The following is a 23872-nucleotide window of genomic DNA, read 5'->3' as shown; positions in this document are numbered from 1 at the left end:
AACCGAATAGTGTAAGTGAGTTGGGTTCAACACCGCTTTTAACAGTATTCCAGTTATATCGCGGCGTGTCAGCTTAATGTGGGAGGAAAGCCCGAAGTGTTACAAGTCTCAGACGTTTACCACTTCGGTGAAACCCACGAACACGGGTATGGTGCTGGCAAACCTAGAAACATAATCGGGGCGAACCAGGATTCGAACCCACAAACATAGGTTTCTGGCGTGCCCAAGGGACGCAACTCTGCACAGCGAATCGCGGCGCTTTAGATGACTGGGCAGAAACCGAAAAGAAACAATGAAAAGAATTCTTTCAAATTGGTGAAAACGAAACCTAACTTTTGCAACTCACAATTTTTATTTAGAAAGTGTCCAAATGTAACAAATGTAATATTTTGGATAACACTTTCTTAGTCAAGTACAGATTCTAGTACTTTTCTAGGTTGAGTCCCATGCGGGATTCGAACCCACACTGCAAAAGTGAGGCACCTAATCGCCAGCTCACAAAGTCAGCGATCTAATCCACTGTGCCACCCAGGCTTCCACGAAAATCAAAGTCCGGCAACTGGTTGTCAAGAACACATACTTTGTATACCCCTCTGACAAGTGTAAATTGGCACGGCTCCCATGGCCGAAGCTATGAATACGCCATTTAGAAAGTGATCAAATATAACAAATGTTATATTTGGGATAACAACGTCTTAGTTATGCACAGATTCTCGTACTTTTCTAGGTTGAGTCCCATGCGGGATTCGAACCCGCACTGCCAGAGTGAGGCACCTAATCGCAAGTACACAAGCCATCGAGGCTTCCACAACAAAAAAAGTCCGGCAACTGGTTGTCTAGATCACATGGGACTTAACCCAAAGAAGTACAAGTATGATCTTTTAGGTACTGTTCTAAATAATTTTCAAAAGGTGCGAATAGTAAAGGTGTCAGGTTTTCACCTTGTCGCACCCCAATTGAGTACGAGAAGAGCTCAGAGCAGCTCCTATACTAAGAACACATGATTTGATAGTTCTATACATATAATAAATAACATTGAAACATTTTCCAGAAAAATTATAGGACAGTAGTTTTAGCCAAAGCCCGACTCGCCTAACACAGTCGAACGCTTTACTAAAGTCAATTAGAGCACCAAATAGATTTTTCTTCCTTGCTCACAGCAATTCAATAAGGCCGTACAATGTAAATATATTGTCTGTGGTTGAATCATTCTTTCTGTATCCTGTTTGTGGTTCACTAAGAAGCTGATTTCTTTCGATAAAGTTGGTAAGTCTGTTAATGATTACTGAGGTGTATAATTTTCTTACACAAGTAAAGTAATTATAGGGCGATAGTTTTCTGGTTGGAATAGGTCACCTTTTTAATATATATTTTTTTGACACCGACAAGCCAGGATTCAAGGAAAATGCCCCCATATAATGTAACCGATATACAAAAGTTTTCTTGTACGGGATGCACAACATGTTCATTCATGATTCCATCAATTCCATATGATTTGTTAGTTTTTAGCTTTTAGGCGATGTGATATTTCTTCTGGTGTTATGGGACTGAATTATTCAAGTGAAACTTCTCATCCATGCTTTTGATAAAAAAAACCTTCAGGCTTACTACGAAGTCCTATTTGTAATTGTACAGATTGCTATAGAAGGCGAATAACTCCTCCAGTGTCGGTTCTTTGCCAGGTGTCACACCCTTCACCCCAGATTTCAGAATCTTTCAGAACGATTTTGGGTCCTTAACCCTTTTCGATTTTTGCAAATTTGAATATTGTAACATACATTTCTTATACGATTTGCTTTTGTTCTTTGGGCGCTGCAAATTCGCTACTTTATTTCTTTCTATATTTAAAGACATTTTAGCCTCAAAACATTTCCCTCATTTTTGTACAATCTTTACCAAACCATGATTTTTGCCTTTTGCTTTTAGTCTTGGTCTTTGAAGAGTATCTAAAATAAGTACCAATCGTCGTTTCATCTGTCTTCATGAAACGTTCATCAATTTTCTCCTTTATAGGTTCAATGTCGGGTGATGAAGGGGTGGCCATAGAATCCAATCCATCGATGTCATCATTGTTAATTATTATCTTAAAACTTTGTATTTAAAGTCTTGTTCCATATGTTTCACGCCTGCATCTACAGTCGTTGTAAATTCACAAAGGGTTAGTGAGTGACATGGATATACCGTAGTGTATGTCAGAGAACAACAGGCCAAAGTCTAATTCCTCAAAGTTAATAATATGGGCAAAAGAGCTGAGAGTTGCAATACAGTAGTCTACTTGACCAACATTCTTACAACTTACATTACCAACAAACTTATCATCCCCAACACAACCGTTCACATATACATATTTGTTGAACCTGCTGGGTTACAAATAAATACACTACACAGATATGTAAAGATACATACTTCCAGAGTCAGTTAACTCAATCCTTTGAAGACCCGTGAAGATTCCGGGGGTAGAATAGGTCTTCAGCAACCCATACTTGCCGTAAAAGGCGACTATGCTTGTCGTAAAAGGCGACTAACGGGATCGGATGGTCAGGCTCGCTGACTTGGTTGATACATGTCATCGATCCCAATTGCGTGGATCGATGCTCATGATGTCAATCACTGGATTGTCTGGTCCAGACTCGATTATTTACAGACCGCCGTCATATAGCTGGAATATTGCTGAGTGCGGCGTTAAACAACAAAACAAAAAAACAAAAAACAACAATCCTTTGAATCAGATCGGTAGTTTTATCCACGACTGTATATTTGATATAGGGTCCATTTTTCACTGCATCGATGACACCGCCAGCTTTGATCGCAGTTTGCGTATTCGTCTGTCTATTATTCAAAAACACTTTATAAACCAGGGATTGTGATACTGTCCGGATCATCTGTTTAAGTTTCAAGCCTTTAATTTCAGAAAGGGTTTTGTCACTTTTACGTACCAGTTCTGCAATAACTATTCAGTGTAAACTATAAAAAGCTGATTGCTTTTATACACGGGTGACTATATCTATGGTTCCTATGGCTGTCATTTTGTTCACATTCCAAAAACAATTTCTACCCCTACGATATAATTAGGAGATAAACATACTGTGTTTTCAATGTAGAGCTAGGTTACCTGTGGATTTAACCGCGCTAAATTGAATTTGGAACCGAACGCGCAGCGTGAGGTTTCAAATGTTAAATTTACACTACTACACTCACGTGCAAAAGAAACGTCCCCAAAGTTAGAATTATATTATAATTGTTGAATATAGTCAAAAACATGAAAAACAGTTCGGAACACATTGCCCAAACACACCAATGCATGGTATCTCAAGGAAATTCACGTGCTGTCAGAAGCGGGTAAAAATGACTTTATTCAGTCAAATTCCCTGCACGTGCAGGAAATCACCCGTATGAAGATCGGTTATAAAACCTGTTGGAAACTGTTCTTTGCAATCATCAGAGTCTGAAAAACCCACAGAACATGCCTAGATTAACTTTGGAACAGAGACAAAGAGTGATTGGAATGTTGGAGATGGGGGCAACTCACGACCATGTTGCAAGAATTATGGGCTGCGCAAAAAGAACGATTGGCAGACTAGTCACACGTTACAGACAAACTGGCAGGACAGCAGACAGGCCAAGGAGCGGTCGACCAAAAATCACTACGCCACAAGAAGACCGTTATCTACGTACGCTTCATTTAAGGAGCAGATTCCTAACTGTGACGTCATTATCAGCGCATAGCCTTGGTCATCGTGTCAGCAGGTGGATAGTCTCGAGACGACTGAGGAATCAGAGCCTACAGACCGTTCAAGGGCATGACGTTAACGCTGGAATATCGACGTCGAAGATTGGCATGGGCAAGACGTGTTCGTCAGTGGCAGCAACGAAACTGGCAAAGAGTCCTTTTCAGCGACGAGAGTAGGTTCCAGTTGAACAGAGCTGACGGCCGAAAACGTGTCTACCGCCGGCGTGGGGAACGGACGGCACGTTGTTGCGTTCAGGAAACGGAACCATATGGTGGAGGGGGTGTGATGGTTTGGGGAGGCATTTGTGGGAACACCAAGACCGACCTCATTATCATCGATGGCAACCTGACAGCCCGTCGGTATATTGATGAAGTTCTGGAGCCCCATGTTCTGCCTTTCCTCCAGCAAAATCCAGGAACCTTGTTTCAGCAAGACAATGCAACACCACACACCGCAGCTGTCACAACGGTCTTTCTCAACGCCAACAACGTGCCCGTCCTGCCTTGGCCACCAAGATCCCCAGACATGTCTCATAGAACCCTTGTGGGACCATCTTGGACGTCGGATTCGACAACTGCCACACCCTCCCGTTGACGAGAAATGCACTGGTTCAGGCACTGCAGAGAGAATGGCGTCAGATCCCCAATCACGTGATCAGAAGACTTACACACTCGGCCCGACGACGTGTTCTGTCATGTATCGACGCTAGGGGTGGACATACGCGGTATTGACAGTCTGCATTCCAATTTCAACCTCTGTGTTTTTGTGATTTGCCGCTTTGGCTTGTGCTCGAATACTGTACAATCGACCCCCTTGTGATAACATTGACTCTACAGCTGTTCTATTTAACATGTTCTTTTTACTTCTGTCACACATGCTTTACATATAGTCCATGAGCCAGACCCCAAAATTTTATGAAGCTGTACCACATGGGGTGACGAAATCTCAGTATGATTTTTTGAAAGTCATATATCCATTGGTGAAAAATCTTAAAAAGCAATCCGGGACTCACAGCCTAGTGGTAGTAATCACCATATAAAGGGGGGTCCCAGAGTCGAAACCACGGGACTAGATTTAAGGGTAGGGGAAACCAGAAAGTGAAATAACTTTACAAGCAATAGTCATATGGTGTGGTATGACCACTCAAAATGTTAAGAACCTGATGATCTACATGTTGGTATGTAATATAGGACTAATACAGTAAACATGTACGCCACCAGAGGTCAAAAGGTCACAACATTTGACCTCTGCTTAAAATATTACCACCTGTCAGAAAATAAACTGCACATACCACTACGATGGGACTTTCTTAACCCAAAAGGGCTATGATTGAAGCCAAGAAGTACTTAAGTCCGTTAAAAGTCTGAAAAAACGAAATTTATTATCTTTGTGGTGTGGTAAAGAACGGTTTTGATGCATTTAAGAAAAATGTCGTTTTGCGCTAAAAGCATACAAGATTTGTTTGAAGTTGGCCTTCCTGAAATATGTCATTATGTTGTGATAAAAAGGTTTGCTCATAGTCATGCCCTATATGTATTCAGATGATGGTAAAGTTACATTTTGATGTAATTTGGTTATCACTTATCCAAGAAGAATGCCATCTAGTACCATATATGAACTCGGTTTAAACCTGAATATATTACAAAATATAACCCTTTGAGTGAGAATGAGAAGGGACCTTTATTCTGCAAAAGTAAAGAAAAACTTAATGTTTTGTACTAAAGTTGAATTTTGAGACAATGACTGCTCGCTTTCAATGGCCTGTCCTCATGAGAACAAGAACAGGGATGTGAGCATAGAATCTCTTTTTCTATTGCAAAACAGTTGCTAATATTTAACTCTACTTAACTTATGGGAAAGTTTAAATGATCAAATACACATTTTCCAAGTCACATTACCAGTAGTAAACATTCTTAAAAAGGAATCCAAACAGTGTTGTCTGCTTTTCAAGAGAGATAACTTTCATCTATCGTTTTTCAAAAGGGAGCAGTTAATGTTTTTGAAGTCGCTGCTGAAGGACATTTCCATCGCTCTTGCTATACACTAAGCCTGGAAAGACGCCACAAGCCAAATCTAGTGCTGCTGCAGCTTCCACAGACTCTGTTCCGTGCGACCTTGACCAAACAAATACTGAAATTGAAGAGTATCCATATGATACCTGATGAAAAAAGCAAACCTTCGGATTTTCCTTACAAACATTGACTGAGCTAGTCAAAGAAAACCAGAAGTTGAAGGAACAGCTCCTAGCTGCCAAGCAGGACACTTCTCATTTTGATACAATGATGATGAATGTATTTGTTATGCTTAGAAATGAAGTCAAGGGATAAGATGTTACAATGTCAACAGAAATGAAAAATGCATCTGCCTACAAATTCCCAAAACATTGCGAGAAGGAATATCCTGTGGGTATACTGATATGGTGTTTGATGTTTATCAAGAAGAATCAAACAAAAATGCAGAGAGAGCCAACAGAGGATCCCAGCATGGCATACCATTTGGGACCCTTGCACCCGAACATTGGGTCATACAGTGAATGTCCTCGTGAACCTAGAGAACAAGGCACACCTGATTTAAGTACTTGTTACTGGCTGGAGTGAAGATGAACGGAGAAGCAGACTTGCATAAGACTAACGGTGGAGCCAGTCAACAATGTTAAAGCCCTCAGATGTAGCCAAGAAGAGGCAGACACCAGACTCCTCCTTCATGCGAAGTGCTGTACTGATTCTGGCTTTACTGCAGTTGTGATTGTGTCTGATACGATACGTATGTCCTTATTATTGACTTGGCATTACCATCACAGCTACCATCCTCAATTTACATGAAGGGTGGAACCAGGACATGAAATGAATATGTTGACGTCCAGAAAGTTGCTGACACGCAAGGCCTTGACAAATCTGCAGGCCTTCTGGGACTGCATGTGTTTACAAGGTGATTGCCTAAAAGTCGGGCCAAGAAAAGTCGTGCCGGGCCGGGCCAGCGGGTAATACTTAAAATGGATTGCAGAATATTAAAACGAAACGTGCATATCAAGGCAGATCGCAAATGTCCACAAACGTATAGGTTTGCTCATTTAATTGAGTTTGAATCAAAATGCATCTTCAACAATGTAATAAACTGATCATTATGACTACATACCGCGAGTCCTCGCAGAAAAGTGTCTTGACTGTGCGTTTTCTTTGATGAGAAAGTTTCTCACCGACCTTAGCGTGTAGGGGTGTGATGTCCAGGGCAGGAAACGACAGTGTTTTGACTACTCTTCTTTCAGTAATTAATGTGTTGGGCATCCCTAATTAACCTTTACTAATTCATGTTATACCAACACAGGATGTTTTCTGGAAGTGTATATTCGCGAATGTCATAGGGCTGACACGACACGTGTTAAGAAATGTCCTAGCACTTCTAAAGTTCCTAACATTCTTTATATCTAAAGACTAGTATTATTTATAGAACAACCCACGAGGTACGAGTGATTACGGAAATTATGTCACGAGTGAAATTAATGTTTTAAGTTCCGAGCTTTAGCGAGGAACTTAAAACATTAATTTCACGAGTGACATAATTTCCGTAATTTTCCGTAATCACTCGTACCGAGTGGGTAATTCTATTTATTACCCATATTCATATTAAAGACATGTTTCAAGAAAAAACAAAAACAACTGTCGCCGATTAAGAATCAACTGTTTTGTATCACTCCGCGTATGAAAAAACACTGTCCAATCATTCCAACGGCATTACTCAATTAAAGTGTTGTTACGCATGAAAAATATAGTTCTGTTAAAAAATTGTAAAGATCCGATATTGCAGTTATATTTCTGTCCGATTTACACAGCGTACACTATCTAGCATTGATAAAGAAGACAGGTTTCCAAAAAGGTTCATCAGGTTTTTTAATCAAAGCTTGTTTTGACAAGATCTCGTCACTGACGTTACAGCCCCCGTCGTGCATCGGCAGAAACATGCATTTTACATTGAGAAGAGGAAACACGGAAAACTGTCAATTTTTTAATGTGTCATTTGACAAAAATGCCAAAACCTATAACAACAACATAGACGGAATGTACAGAAGTCCTGTTTGTTAGAGAAAAGTTGCGAAAAGAAGGTAAACTTTGAAAAGTACGATTGCTGTCACAGTGTCTGAATGAATGACCCGAATTGACCCAGATGAGACAGCCGAAACCAGGAATGACAAGAGAACCGGCGTTACAGTTTAATCCGGACAACAAGTTTAATGAACATCGTGTGTGATTTGAGTCAAGTGTCACTGATGGGAAACATGTGCATGTGGGATTTCAGGAGGATTTGTCAAACGTGGAGTGGACACAGTCAGATGACGGGAGTTTGTTGATATTTTGATGTGATTCATAATGGTCGAATACCTGTTGATAGACAAACACGGTATCTGGAGACTTGGTGCTAAGCTGTCCGCATTCACGGAGTTCATTTACTTCAATATCGGACACAGGATCAGCTCGCTGGGGTAAGTTTTCTTTTCCTTGTATTTTTAATTATTTTTGCTTTGATTTCAAAACCTCCGAGTTCAGCAAAGTGCATCGATTTTGCAACCAGATGCTGGTAAACACGTCGCTAAGGTAACACTCTATGCTACCCTTGATCTCCTTCAAAGTAGACAGTTCGAATTCTGAACTGTCTGATGTGCATGCCGAAATGATAAATTTGCAAATAATAATGTTTAGTTGAACCTGTCCTGTGTCATTAACCCTCGTAGTCATATGGTCCCCGGACGTCAGTCAGCCTGCATACCACTCAGCGCCGTACTGTGCAGACGTCGCGGTGACAAAAAACGTATACATTGTATAAAAAGTGTCACGTTCTTATTTCTTCACACAATGTTACAAAATTGTACGAAATAGTGTATCTTTATGATGTCTTTCGGAAAGTCTAAATGTTGTTGCAAAATGAATTTGTTTTTATGCTCATGCCATCGTTGAAAGTGTGAGTAGTCATATTTTTCGTGTTTTTCTTACCTGTATACATTTGTGAACAAAGTTCATGTCAACTTGTCAAGTTTAGTCTTTTTCATTGTGTTTTCATTTTCATTGGCAGTTATCGATGTCATCATCGTTCACAAAGGCAAACCTGTCTATACAAAGTCCGGTTTTTGGATTCGGGTGTTCGAAAAATTCATCAAACAGCAAGCCCTCTATGCCTAACACAGACGCAAACCAGGGCCCGAGGTTATAAAAAAAATTTCGTGCTCAACTCAGTTTCGTGCTCAAATACATGCTCATGCTCAACTTCGTACTCAGTTGAGATTTGTACTCAAGCAGAGGTTATAAAACATCTTGAGTCTGTACTCAGCTGAGAACAACTCACGCTCGGCTTGAGCATGCTCAAAGGACTCTTTGTTTATGACATAAGCGGCAATTTGGAACTCTTCCGTCGAGAATGGTAAGAAAACAACCCGGATGTTGTCGTCTGCTTATTTACAATGGCAACGGAGGGCGTGACCGAATCGCGAAGGCGGGGTAATGGGTGGTCAGAGGCGGAGGAGGTTTGTCTCATCCAGGAAGTCGTTCAGCGAGAGCAACTGTTGTTCGGCGAAATAAAGGGAAGCGGTGTGAAGTCCATCCATCGACAGCGGACCGATGGATGGCAACGCATCACGTATATCCTCAACACGTAAGTTGTTCATATGTTATTGTTGCTTAATATCATTTGCAGCATGGTACGCTATATCATCGCGGTGGTTAAGTTATAAATACGTCTTGCGCAAAGTGTTCATTCAACTTTTATGACACAGGATTGATCGATGCTGATTTTTTCAATGTGTTCGGTAAAACAAAGTTAACCTGTCATAAGCGAGTAAAAAAGTAAGGGGGGGGGGGGGGGGGGGGGGCTGTGTCTAAGGTCAAGGTCAAGGGACATCCTCCAAACAGTTTTAGTGGATTCTTTTCAAACCAATATCGAGTGGAGGTTGGGGTAATTAAGTTATAAAGTTCTCAGGCGTAGGCGTGACATATCGCAACGAGTCCTGTATTCGATCATGCGTTGAAATGTGGTGCCCATGCAGATTTGCACAAGTAAACAGTCGAAAATGTGATTCTTCGTTGCATTAACTTTATTGTATATACCGGTAATCTAAATGGAGACATGTATTTTCATTTTCTCCACAATTCCTTGACTGTGAAGAAGAAAACATGTTCTGTATATTAATTTTCAAATAATATCTCTTCTTTTATATACTTTCAGAAGACACATCAATGCCAAAAGGGAGGCTATTGAAGTGAAGAAGAAGTACTTCAATTTGAAACAAAGAGGTACTCTTTTATATTAGAAAAATACTAAGAGGCATCTTGTATCAACATTGTTACTCCATCATAATGTATTAAATGGTTATTATATAATTGATGAAACACATGTTTATCCCTCAATAACACATGAACACATGTCAATGAAACCCAAATTTAATATTTCAATATATATGTTATTGTTACTGAACTAAACTGCATATTTGTATTGTAGCTAAAAGCAAGATCGACGGCCTCAAAAGGTCAATGGCCACAACTGGAGGAGGGCCTCCACTCCCAGCACTGTCCAACGCGGACGAGGTCCTTTGTCAGTCTTTGGAGGGGAGGCCAGGTATTCATGGCCTAGAACATGGCATTGACACTGATGGTATGGGCAGTTCAATATGTAAAAGATTAATGTAAATTTTAAAGCCAACTATTTCTCATTTATGTTGGTTATGGTGAGACCTATCACCTGGGACAATGTATTTGGATGACAAAAATACTTATCAAAAATAGTACAAACAAATCAAGTACTGTCAAAAGACAAAGGAAACAACAACAAAAATTTCAGACACCAACTTTTTTATGCCTGTGATCAAAGTAATGAATACATTTGTTGTGAATTGCACTGGTACAAAATCATTCAAATAATGATTAATATTTGTCAGATAATCAAATTAATCACTCATCACAATTTCAGTCACAAATGCAATTGTTTTTGTCAATTGTAACCCGAAAATTATTAAAATAGCTGCATTACTGTATTTTAATATTCTGTTCACTTCAGTCATTCATGATGGCGATGTAGCTGCCGCTTCACCAGAAGGTAATACATGTCATCATATGTCTGAACATTATTAACATGTATTATTATACATAATCACATCTATAACATGGGACATGTATCTAATTACTCTGTGGGTTGTCTCCCTTATATAGGTCATGTCTTGAACATAATACCAAAATTTCCAACATGTATTGTAGAGCATAGTTTGCTATTCCTGTCATAACATTATTGTCTGAGCTGACACATTGTATACAATCAATGTAATTATTCTCAATTAATAACATTAAAGTATAACTTTATTTTGTGACTTTATTGAATTCTTAAATATATAAATGTCTGAAAATGATACAATAATTTTTTGCATTTTTTCAATGTTAAAAATTGTATCCCCTTATTTACAGGTCTGCAAGGTGAAGCACATCACATTGATGAGCAAAACAACCCAGCAGAAGGTACATCAGAAGGATCTGAGTAATATCTGTAGAACATATTACTCTACTAAATAATGAACATTTTCAGAGTTTATTTCAGTATATTCAAGATTAATATCAAATTTATGTTTGTATAATCCTTCTATAATACTAGTATAATACTAGTATAATACTACTACTAATAAACCATGACCTTTGTATGATTTATTGAAAGCATAGAAATGAAAACACTCATAGCAAGATGCTAATACATGTATTACCCCAAACAATACATTCACTGTCTTGTCACAAGCTGAAAATACTAAGAGACTGGAAATATATTCGAATTATATTTCAGTCACACTAACACTCATAGTGCTATCAACAATACTAAACTCCCAAAGATGACGCAGAGTACACAAGTCAGTCTCATTATATTCACTGTCTTGTCACACTAACACTCATAATGCTATCAACAATACTATACTCCCAAAGATGACGCAGAGTACACAAGTCAGTCTCATTATATTTACACACAAAAAGACCGGGCGCAAACGAAAAAGAACACAAGCTGAGGCAACATATGACAACACGATACAGGACACGGAAAGGATCAAACTTGAACAAAGGAAGCTGAAACTGGAAATTGAATTATTAGAAAAAAATCAAAAGAAATTAGACATTGAAATTCAAATGCTGCAGAGGAAATCAGTCTACTACCAACTAAAAATGAATGCGGAATTTGGTGTTTCTCTTGTCGAATCATGTCCAACTGAAGAATAATTATTATCAAAATTACTAAAGTTAAGTAGAAATGCAATATGAATGACAACAACATTTACTGATTTGCTTGGACATGATCAGTTGAATTTGACAGATAAAATAGTTAATGATAATTCAAAGAAATATTGTTACACAATATCAACTCTGTCTGTATTGTTTTATCACTATTCATTACATATGCAATTGCTCCAAAAATCCTGATTTTTTGTTATGTGCTCTTAAGTAAGATCATTTTAAAGCAGCTAACTCTAACATTGTGATGATAATTCAGCATTTATGCATGTATGATGTGCCATCAGAAAGACCTAAATATAGAATATCTAGTGATCATGACTTTACTTATAGTTTGTGCAATTTGTGGAGACCTAGATGATGAATACCATGCATTTTTCATTTGTCCAGCTGATACTAACATTAGGTCCAGATATTTGTCCTTCATACAGACTATTATGAATATCCTAACATGCATAAGTTCTGTATCTTTACTCACAACAAATGACAACATTTTATTCCAGCTAACTCTTTATCTTGTTCAAATTTAGAAATTATGAAACAAATATGAATTGAATTGCTCTCTCACAATGTGCAATGTTAGAAATTTGAACTAGTCCTGCAGTTCGTGCCAAAGTGTCCAATTGTCAATGTATGAAAGAACTTGTAGACGTTTGACATTTTTCAGGTTTTTGCTTTATGTTATCATTGTAAGGACTTGTTGACTAACAATGGTAGTTTCTACCGTAGTATGTGCTTTATATTATAAAATTTTCCCACTTTACTTGCCGTAAAAAGCCAACAAACGGAATCATTATTATAGTATTTGGCCTAAATCTGTAACGGTAAAAAACTTCATCCACATCTAAATCTTCCAGCGGGTTAGAACGATCTCGAAAGACTCTCGGAACACGGGTGTTCCGCCTCGCTTGTCGCGTCTGTCGCAGGTGAGCTGCCATTGTTGTTGTCGAACTCAGCGTTGAGCACGGTCCAAAGCGTACTTGAGATCATACTGATTTCATGCTCAAGTTGAGCACGAAAACGTACTCAGATTATTTATAACCTCCGTTTATTGAGTCTGAGTTTTGACTTGAGCACGAAACCGGATTTGAGCATGAAATCGTACTCAGGGACGTTTTATAACCTCGGGGCCAGGACTTGGTGGTGATGATCTTGGCGCCCTAGAAACAGTTTCTGGCAACAGCACAATCTGAATCTTGGAACTTCAATCTGGCCATATCCAGTTTTGACAACAAAGACATTAAATGTGTTCAGAGGTTGAATTATACGAATAACTTTTCATGTCAGTCAGATCTCCGTCCGCTTAACGAGGTCATTTACAGATCTCAAATGGCCAGCCATGTTTGTTTACAAACGGGGACGTAGTTTTGGTTTTTACTTACAGTAAAAATCATGTGAAATAAATGAAACAATTGATAATGTGAAATCATGTTGTTAATATGAAACTATGTGTCTTGTCTTAAAAATCTCGAGTCAGTGAGATTGTAGCACGTAAAACATCTGAAGGGAAAGGCGTGGATTTGTGAATGAATGGGATGAGAAAAGAATAGTTCCGTTGTCCAATGAAAATTGATCTTTGTTTTACTGACCAATCAGCTTCGAGAATCACTAATTGCACACTGTGCAAATATAAAAAAGTTATTACACTGAATATTTGAGCCCATTTGGGTAATAAATCTAATTATAAATCACTTTCAATACATCTTAGACTGGTGAGCCGTCTGCTCGATGATAACCAGCCTACTCATATTTTTACCCTGTTCCCCATTGTTGGAAAGTGTGTCGTCTGCTACCCCAGCTGGAGCCATCTGGTAACAATTAATCACAAGCTGTCAATATACAATACATTATAATACATCAAGATGGCAGTTTCAAAGTAACGATTAAGTATTTCTAAGCAACTGAAAGATATGTACTATATCTAGGTATATGTATCTTTATTTTGCTTAGAAATACTTAATCTTTACATGAAAACTGTCATCTTGATGTATTGTTCTGTTTTCCATATTGACAGCTGGTGATACAGCCGTGATTGAAAAGCGTGAGTTCAGCACACCCTTGTGGCCTTATGTGACGTGACAATGAACAGTTTTTAATGCCTTTGTACAACGACAACATGTGACTATCGGACTCCAAAATTTCATATTTGTATCTGTGATATTAAATTAAATATATCGACTTTATTAGGTTCAATTAATTAACTTACAAATCTACCTATTGCGCATCGAGCGATTATCTCCTTCAGCTGTATGCGTAGTATAGAGCTTTATCACGCGTGACCTTGCAATGCTGTACATCGTATCTTATTCAAGCTGTATCACTTAGAGTGAGTGATTATCTCCCTTACCCGAATAGCTCTTTTGCGACATACCTGTGCAATGTATCGTATGTTATTCAGGCAGCCAGCGAGAATGGTTCCAGAGGGAATTATGGTCAAGCATGTAACGCGCACTCAGTCGTTCTCCCTTCGCACTGCTATTGCAAATTATTGCTCAACACGATTAAATACTAGGCTTCTATGAAGCATGACTTTGTTCAATAAACAACACATGTAAAACAACGGGTTTGATATCAGATATTTGTAATAAGTTGTCTTCAAAATCACATGTATGGTGCTTGCTGTGCAGATTTGAGCACAGTTTCAAGTAGTTCACTGTGTGTAAAATATGATTCATACCGTTTCATATGGCGGTTTATGGTTCTGCATGGTTTATTGTATTGACAAATGTTTTAACTTCCTGCAGAGATTATACACCCGTATAAGACATCTGCTTTTGGATACATTGAAAATCAATATGTTGGCCCTTAGTTTGCAATTATTCTCCTGAAAAATAATTCGGTTGCATGATATATTCACGATGTTTGGCTTGAACATAGTGACATCCTTCTGAAACATACTTCAAATTTAAGCCGGAAGTAATCACAACACAAACCCAGTTAACCAAACGGAACCGTACACAAGAGTAGTGAGTGAGTGAGTTGGGTTTAACGCCGCTTTGAATAGTATAATTCCAGTTATATCACGGCGTGTCAGCTTGATGTGGAAGGAAAGCTCGAAGTGATGCAGGTAATAGACGTTCACCACTTTGGTGAAACCCATCAGCACAGGCATAGTGCTGACAACATAATCGGGGCGAACCAGGATTCGAACACACTGTCATAGGTTTCTGGCGTGGAAGAGGAAATGTTTCAGCCCTCAGGCTCCTTTTCAGCACAAGGACACTTATTGAGAAGTGAATTGCGGTTCAACCTGTTTTGCGCAAAGAAAAAGGAAGCTGAATCCTGGCAGCTTCCTCCTTGCGCCTCGTCACCGCAGAACCATTGCAGGAGGGACAATTAACAAGTATGGTAAGGAGCATGGAGGCTTTTCCTGTTGGTCATGGTTGAAGGAGGAGGGTGGGGCCTTGGTTATTGCCGGGGGGTGGGGGGGGGGGGGGTGGGGGGGGGGGGGGGGGGTGCACAACGGAGAGCTGTACCTGCCTTCAGTATAACACGAAATAAACATACCTTTGCTAATTACAGACATGTAGCAATCAGCAAGTTAAGGACGAGGTTGAATTTGAAGCGAGTGATGTTGATGATGGTCCAGATGATGAGTAATCAACAGTGTACAATGAAGACTCGGTCTACAATAATGAAGACTTAAGTTTCTAACATAATGTGATAAAATAGTTGTAGTGTCTTATTGTGTGATCTTATCAAATATTAATATTCATTATGCAACAGATAACTGCATTTTATGTTATTGCGGTTAGCATATCCAATTTGACCCCTATTTGACCTTCTGTTTAATCTTGTGAGCCAAAACAACAGAACAATGTATCTTCAAAACAACTTCTGACTACATCTAGCACAAGGCCTTTATAATTTGGAGTTGAGAGTTATAAATTCATGTGAACTTATTTCAAGCAGCCCAACCTCATACAATTTTACATCTTTTTAGCGAATGAAGACATTCGTTTTAAGATGTACCAAAATCCGTTCTGTACCACATCATAAAAGAAACTAAAGTTACTTTTATCAGACTATAAACAGACTTAGGTACTGCTTGGCTTCAATCATAAACCATTTGGGTTAAGAGAGGCCCACTGGTGTGGCATCTGCAATATATTTTCGGGTAGGTGATGATATCTTAAGCAGAGGTCAAATGTTGTGACCTTTTGACCTCTGGTGACCTACACTTTTACTGTATTAGTCCTATAGTACATACCAATATGTAGAGCATCAGGTTACCAACATTTTGAGTGGTCATACTTCACCACATGACTATTGCTTGTAAAGTTATTCCACTTTCTGGTTTCCCCTACCCTTAAACCTAGTCCCGTGGATTCAACTCTGGGGTCCCCTTTTATGTGGTGATTACTACCACTAAGCTGTGAGTCCCGGATTGCTTTCAAAGTTTTTTTTTCATCTATGGATATATGACTTTCAAAAAATCATACTGAGAATTTGCCACCCCAGATGGTACCACATCTGGTCTGGCTCATGGACTTATACCTTTTTGTTATTCATATAACAAGTCATTATCTATTCGGGTTTGTGTTTGTGTTGTTTGTTAGTTGAAAAATGTTTGGAGACGTTTCTTTTGCACGTGAGTTAAGTAACCTAGCTCTACATTGAAAACACAGTATGTTTATCTCCATTCTACCATGACTAAATAAAACGCGAACTCTTTGGTGTTAGCAAATATACTGAGTGAAGCGGCATGGGTTGAGTCCAGTGTTTTGAGTGGGTTGTCGATCTGAATTACGGAATCACCGAACAAAATATGGCGCTGTATATACTCAAGAAGTTTTTTTACACCGTAATACTTCACTCGAACATATGACAGGCATTGGGTGAGTGAGTGAGTGAGTTAAAATTTTAAGTCACATTGGCAATATTTCAGCCATATCGTGACTAGCAATAGTTAAACATAATACATATATTGAAATTTATATAAAAACCTGCCAACGAAGGACAGTAAAATAACTAGACATATCACAGAAATATATTTTAAAACAAGTATGGAATCATAAAATTGATAGCACTAAATATAACATCACGGTTTTAAAAACGGGCTGTAGATCACCAGCAACTAAAGTTAGCTCACCATACTAGGTACCATGGGGACTTACAGTACTTCAGCTTCCTGCATGGAACCCAGCAGGATTTACATCATCCCTTCAGGTGTTGGCGATTATTAACATACTTAGCCATATTAAATAACATATATTCTACGATTAAAGACAATTGTAAGAACAAATCTACTTTGAATGACGTGGTCTTACATATCCTCTCCAGGGGACAATCATATAAAATTACTTCAACCCCCTTCAAGGATACAGCCACTAACAATCTCAGTTATTGCATTTATCCTGCCAATCATAAAAAGTATATTATATACACAACATATTAATCAAAATTTATGGTACAATTCCATTTCTTTTAAAAAACAAATAACTAAATGAGAACTGATATTAAAAAGATCCTTTATAAATGAAACATTGAAATAAGTGTCCCTTGTGATGGCAAAATCAATACAGTCAAGCAGGACATGCTTGACTGATTCTTCCATCATAAGGGATACAAAACGGAGGTTCCTCTTTGTAACAAATACTCATGTGTATATCTGGAATGGCCAATACGACATCGTCGCATAATGACCTCTTCAAATCTGGATTGACAACCCAAGTAAGTGTAACCGATATTTGGTTTAATTTCATGTTATTTATTGATACCTACTTGGGTGTCCCACTTCTTTTGCATTAGATCTCGGATGTAAGATCTAATCACAGTTTTAAAATCAGTGTACGGGATCAGAAGTGGTGTCACAGATTTGTTGCAGCATCGGCCATTGTGTTACCAATAATTCCAACGTGGCTAGGTAACCAACGAAAGACGATGTCGTACTGGCCAGTCGCAAGATCGTTATGTAATTCTATAATTTCACGTAAAAGTGGATGTTCAGATGAAATATTTTTAATGGCCTGAAGACAGGAAAGGGAATCAGAAAATATGATGAACTGCTTATGTTTAGACTGAGTATTAATATATTTGAGAGCAACATCTTTTTTGCTAGATACAAAGAAGCCAAACGGTTATTTAGAAAACAGCATCGGATCTCAAAACAAAAGCTGATAGATGATAGATACAAAGAAGCTTATGAAGCTGCTGAGGTTGATGTTCATGAATACTTCAGGGTATCTAAACGTTATCGTAAAAACAAAGGTCATACTAAAAAACTTGTCTATTCAGATAAATCATCTAATGACCCGAAGGATATATGTGATATGTTTGGTGAATATTACAGAAATCTAGCTGCCCCGGATACTGATCTGAAACATGATGTTCTATTTTCCTCTTACGTCAAACAACGTGTTAATGACCTTGAAAATGAGGTATTAGATAGCACTGATTCTTATGACAATAATGGTGTGGCTATAGCATCTCCCCTTTCAAAACCCTTCACTGGTGAAGAATTGATGGATACTGTCAAATCCCTTAAAACAGGTAAATCACCATCTCATGGTTTTATTCAATGCAATTGTGCACTATGAATATATACCATGTGAGTACAACATAGGTCAAATCCTCCCAATCCATAAAGGTCATGGTAAAAGCAAGTCGGATCCTGCTAATTACAGGGGAATAACTATGACATCTGCCTTTGGTAAACTTTTGGAAAGGCTCATACTCAACAGAATCGAATCCTGGGTAACTAAAAACTGTAATTTCCCACATCTTCTCCAATTTGGCTTTCGCAAAAATGCAGGTGCAGACACTGCGGCCCTCACACTATTAGAAGCAATAGCATATTACAATGAAAGAAGTTCTCCAGTCTACTGTGCATTTCTAGATAATGAAAAAGCCTTCGACAGGGTATGGCTAGATGGCCTTTTTCTAAAACTTTATGACCTTGGTATCACGGGTAAAACATGGCGAATACTACGTAGGTCTTACATGTCTATGTACTCCTATGTCAGCTTTGCAGGCTTTAGATCAGATTTGTTTCATGTACGCCAAGGAGTTGGTCAAGGCAGAGTTATATCTGCTTGGCTCTTTACATTATATATAAATGATCTGTTATGCGAGCTGGAACGCTCTAAGCAAGGACTAAATCTGCTGTGGGCACATACTCCAGGCCAGCTCTTGGCAGATGATACAACACTGTTTAGTAGCTCACCAACAGGCCTTCAAGATCTTCTCAATGTTGTAAATCAGTATGCATATAAATGGCAGCTTAAGTACAATGTCACGAAAAGTGCTGTTCTAATATTTGATGTGCAGCGTAAATTTATCTGCTCTCAATCACTGTACTTGGGCTGTATGTGTGTTCCACTTCAGCAATCTATAATATATGCAGGTGTCAGGATTAGCTCTGATAAGTCTTCCTTAGAACGAACACAATTGGCTTGTGAAAAGTTAAAAATGTTAATAAATAGTAATAACGATACTGGACTAAAGTTTGGAGGCATGAATCCAATCCCAGCAAAAAGGATCTGGGAACGAGTGATACTCCCATGCGGACTCTATGGATGTAATGTCTGGGGGCTATTAACCCTCAAAGAATACGATATGCTGGAAGTTATTCAACGTTATTTCAGTAGAAAAATACAGGGCATTCCAAGTGTACATCAGGTACTGTTGCTGTGGACAACATGGGCTTGATATCTCTCCAATCCTATATTGACAAACAGTCACTGTTACTACTTGGAAAACTATGCCGATCCAGTTACAGCTATGTCTTTAAAAAGGTATTCATTACTCGCCTTGGGCAGTTTAGATACGAAATAGCGTTGGATAACTTCAAAAACGATGTGCTTTGTCATCTGTATATAACATGCTCAGACTTGTCAAAAAATACAATCTTAATGCAGAAATAGAAGATTATCTAATTAAATGTAGCTTCCAAAGTAAAAAGGCATGGTCTGATATTGTTAAGGAAAGGATTATTTCTGCAGACCAGGAAGCTGTATGCTCTAAGCTGCTATCTAGACTTTAACTTAAATAGATATGTTTCGCTACGTAATGATAAAGAACACAGACTCTGGCTACTTGCACTTGAACGTCCTGAACAGTTCCCAAACCTGTCTCATCTTGTACGGCTGGGATGCATAAATATGGAATCTAGGGAATGTCGATGTGGAATTGTAGCTCATGATATTATTAAGCATGTCTTTCTGTATTGTACATTGAATATGAATGACAGAAATGAACTATTTGAAATCATTTGTGATGTGATAGATGTCTCTACATTTGCAAGACTATGTAGTGAGGACGATGATATAATCCTGTCTGTACTACTAGGCGGTATGCCTGAGTGTGTTAGCTCTTTATCTCAAAGTCTATGGGGTGACCTTATGGTTATTGTGTCAAGACATTGTAGGAAATGGCTTTATCTGTTACAAAACAGTTATAAGAATGCTTGATTGTCATGCATTTTGTAGTTATCATTTTTAATAATAGTGTTCAATTGTACTACTGTACAGCTCTGTAATTATACATAATATCATATATGATATGTATCTTCAATATCTGGAGGAAATAAAGAATATCTATCTAATAACAGTGGCGCTAGCTACTGCTTCACCGTCCTTGGATCCATCAGTAAATATGGACTTGGAAGTGTTGTAAGTGCTTCTTAATTGATTATATTCTTGCTGATACTTTAGTTGGTTAGTGTCTGATTTCTTTAGTTTAGTTAAGGAAAGATCTACTTCTGGCTTTACCAGTTGCCACGGAGGAGACGACAGTATTTGAGTGGGAGAGATATTATTGAGGTCAATTTTTGCAGCAGTTATATAATAAATAAATAAAAATGATACGAATTATACTGTCTGATATCCATTAGATCCCTGGTTTTCAAGTAAGTCTCTTGGAGGCAAAATGCTGATGGTTTATGATCTTGTATTAATAATTGCAAATCATTAACATTATTTCTTAGTCCTCTGCAATTCCACTGGATGATATTTGGAGAGCTACTCATGGTGGCTCAACTGGTGATCTGGAACGTGAGGGAGGACCACTCCCAAGTATGGAGTTGGAAGGAGTGACCTCCATCTCCAGAGGTTCAAACGAATTGTGAACCTCAGCAGGGTTAGGCGTATGAGAAGGCACCTCCAAGTGTTGGAGGGCCCTGGCTCAGATGTTAGAACAGTTTGAGTCTCTGATGTTGATGTTCCTGGGAGAGCGATAATAGGATCAGTGATGATCTGTTGATCAGTAACCCACAAGATCAATGTCCGACACTGAACAGATGTTTTGGTTGGTGAGGGAGAGGAAGCTGCAGCTGAATAAGATTTAGCCAAAGGAGTTTGCGATTGAAGAGGTATTAACTTTTTAGCTTCATGATAAGAAATATTGTTGTTGCATTTGATTTTTAGGATTTTTGTTTCATATTCAAACTTTGGACAGAATTTGGAAGATGCCATATGCCCTCCGCTGCAGTTAACACAATTGATGGTGTTTGTGCATTCGGAGCTGTCATGAGCTCCACCACAACGGAAGCATGCTGCATTGTTACGACATTTGAAACAACGGAGCGGGTTAGGTACAAAGACCTCCACTCCGATGTTGAAGTATCCGGCTTTAATGGAAGTGGGAAGGACTGATAGAGAAAAGGTGAAAAGGTAAGTATTCGTTTGTGTGATTGTTCCATCTTGCTTTTTCCTCGTAAAACGTTTAACATCAGTTACTCCTTGGCTTTTCAGCTCATCAGCAATTTCCTCTTCGCTCATGTCAGCCAGACAACGAGCGCGGTCCCTGATGATGCCTTTTTTGGAATTCAGTGTCTTGTGCACTGAGACAACAACCTTAGTGTTAACAAACTGTTGTAAGGACAACAGATTAACAGATTGTTGTCTCCGTGCACATTCAACTAACAGCGAACCTGAACGAAGGCGTGTGACATTTTGAACTTCTCCGCATGCACCTTTGATACCAAGGGAGATAGCAAAAGGATTGAGTCGCAATGGATTACCGTCTGCAGAAGCAATGACTATGAACCTTGGTCCAAGAATCTTCAGAAATATCAGGAGATATGTTTATTTCTTCATCAGAATGAGTAGAATCTACATGTCTACGTCTGTTGTTTTTGGCTGAACCAGATTGATTGTTGTGAGACATGGTAAAAGGAATAGTATTCAGCACCCCTGTTCCCCACCCACCATCGAGTGTCAACAAGGACGGTGTTCCAGTGGAAGCCAGCCTGCAACACCAGGGCTACAGGGGTGTTATACTCCAGCAAATATAAACTTGAATAGCTATGAGAACTAAAAGAATAAGTGCCAGGCTGGTTCGGCCCATGACACCTCTCTCAAGAAGCACAGAATTCAGAGGTCCATATCACCAGTTTGGCCCATGAGCCACCGCCTTCTGGCATAGGACTCTAGGCAAAATACAGATATACATAAATAGGGTATCATATATCGTGATTTCAAACTGTTTGATATAATATTTCAACTTCCAATTATTCTAAGCACAGGGCATGGCATGACCAGCCGATTGATAGAATCGGGCCAATTCTACCACCCGTCTAGGCGAAGTAAGGGTCGAAGTGGTGTGTTGGGCAAAAGGAACACCAGTTCCTGGATCCAGTGCCCTCAACCACCAGACTCCCGTCCTCCGCCAACACAGGGGCGCAACCCACGGCAAACAGGTTGCCCAATTTGGTCACCTTTTACGACCAGCAATGGGGTGCTGTGGAAATATTCTACCCCGGTTCCACACGGGGGAAGAGCTATTGGCGTACCCAGCACTCTCCACGAGGAGGTTGCTCTTCACGAGTGCCTGACAGGCATTGAAAGCATATAAGCACGGCAACGTGGTAAGCTAACATGAGGTTGGTATCCCTAAAGAAAACAAAAAGCAAGCTTTGCAAGGCTTTCGCTCGACATCGCGTATCTCCATTATGACGTCATATCGCCTATTGTGACGCAAAAGATATGACGTCACAGTCGTATACAGAAAAGCGCCAAAATTCCAAGCTCTCTGTTGTCACATAAACGTAAATATATTCCCTTTGTAGATTTCTATCGTATTTTCTGCATGAAATGTATTGTCACATTTGAATACTGTAGTAACCGTATCTGTGCATTTAGTAACCTGTAATTGTAGATATAATTATTTAAATATGCCTACCGAGGATGACTGAAAATAGTACTATTCTATGGATATTAGCTTCTGCGGTGATGCGGCCGTCGAACCAGCTGTTTCAATCAGAGGGGGTTTATTGTGATTGAATAGCCTCTGACTGACCAATCAGAATCGAGTAAATTTCAAATTCATGGTAGAATAACCAATATATAGGATCTATTGCTCAGCTATTGGAATGTGATCTGCAGTGATCTAGGCTACCTGTACTGGATTATTTACATGTAGAATTCTGCACTGTGAATTCCTATATGTAAATATTTAGTTTATATTTGAAGAATCATATTACATATTAAATAACTGTGTAACACAAAGAACGATGGTTTTCGAAGTACTTCATGTGACAATCGGTATACACATCTTTTTGTTTAATAAATAGTTGTGTCAACGTGACTTTCTTCACGATGTGTTATAATATAAATGTATGCCCTTGTATACTCAGATGATAGATATACCTTTACTTTTATAACAATGAATAATATCAGAAACAATGTGATATTCGTCATTCCATGAACAAAGCTATTCTCTAACTGATGATATTGGGAACCTATAAACACTGATAAGAATGCCGGTCCAAACTCCCCCAGTTACCTCAAAACGTCGTTAAAGTACATCGCTCTGGAAAACCACAAACCGCTAGTTGAGAAATTTAACTGGGAATTGAAGGAAATTATTACAGCAGTGAGTCAACACACAGGTGTACATTCTCGTATGATGGACACTTATAAGTGTAGCCCCTGTATAAACACGGTGCTAGGATACAAA

At 38.9% G+C, this 23872-nt stretch overlaps 1 protein-coding gene across 1 annotated transcript; it reads left to right on the top strand.

Moving 5' to 3' along the window:
- Positions 1-9180: 9180 nt before the first annotated feature.
- On the top strand, positions 9181-11310 carry LOC124129762. Its single transcript, XM_048383833.1, has 5 exons — positions 9181-9371; positions 9942-10009; positions 10215-10367; positions 10770-10808; positions 11171-11310. Exons 1-5 carry the CDS (start codon positions 9181-9183, stop codon positions 11242-11244), a joined length of 525 nt encoding a protein of 174 aa, XP_048239790.1. The 3' UTR covers positions 11245-11310.
- The last annotated feature ends 12562 nt before the right edge of the window (positions 11311-23872 follow it).

The sequence above is a fragment of the Haliotis rufescens genome, unplaced genomic scaffold (genome assembly GCF_023055435.1).
Source record: "Haliotis rufescens isolate VD_foot unplaced genomic scaffold, xgHalRufe1.0.p SCAF_5, whole genome shotgun sequence".
Classification (NCBI taxonomy): Eukaryota; Metazoa; Mollusca; class Gastropoda; order Lepetellida; family Haliotidae; genus Haliotis; species Haliotis rufescens.
The sequence above is the reverse complement of the archived record's forward strand: the minus strand, read 5'-3'. Positions and strand labels throughout refer to the sequence as shown.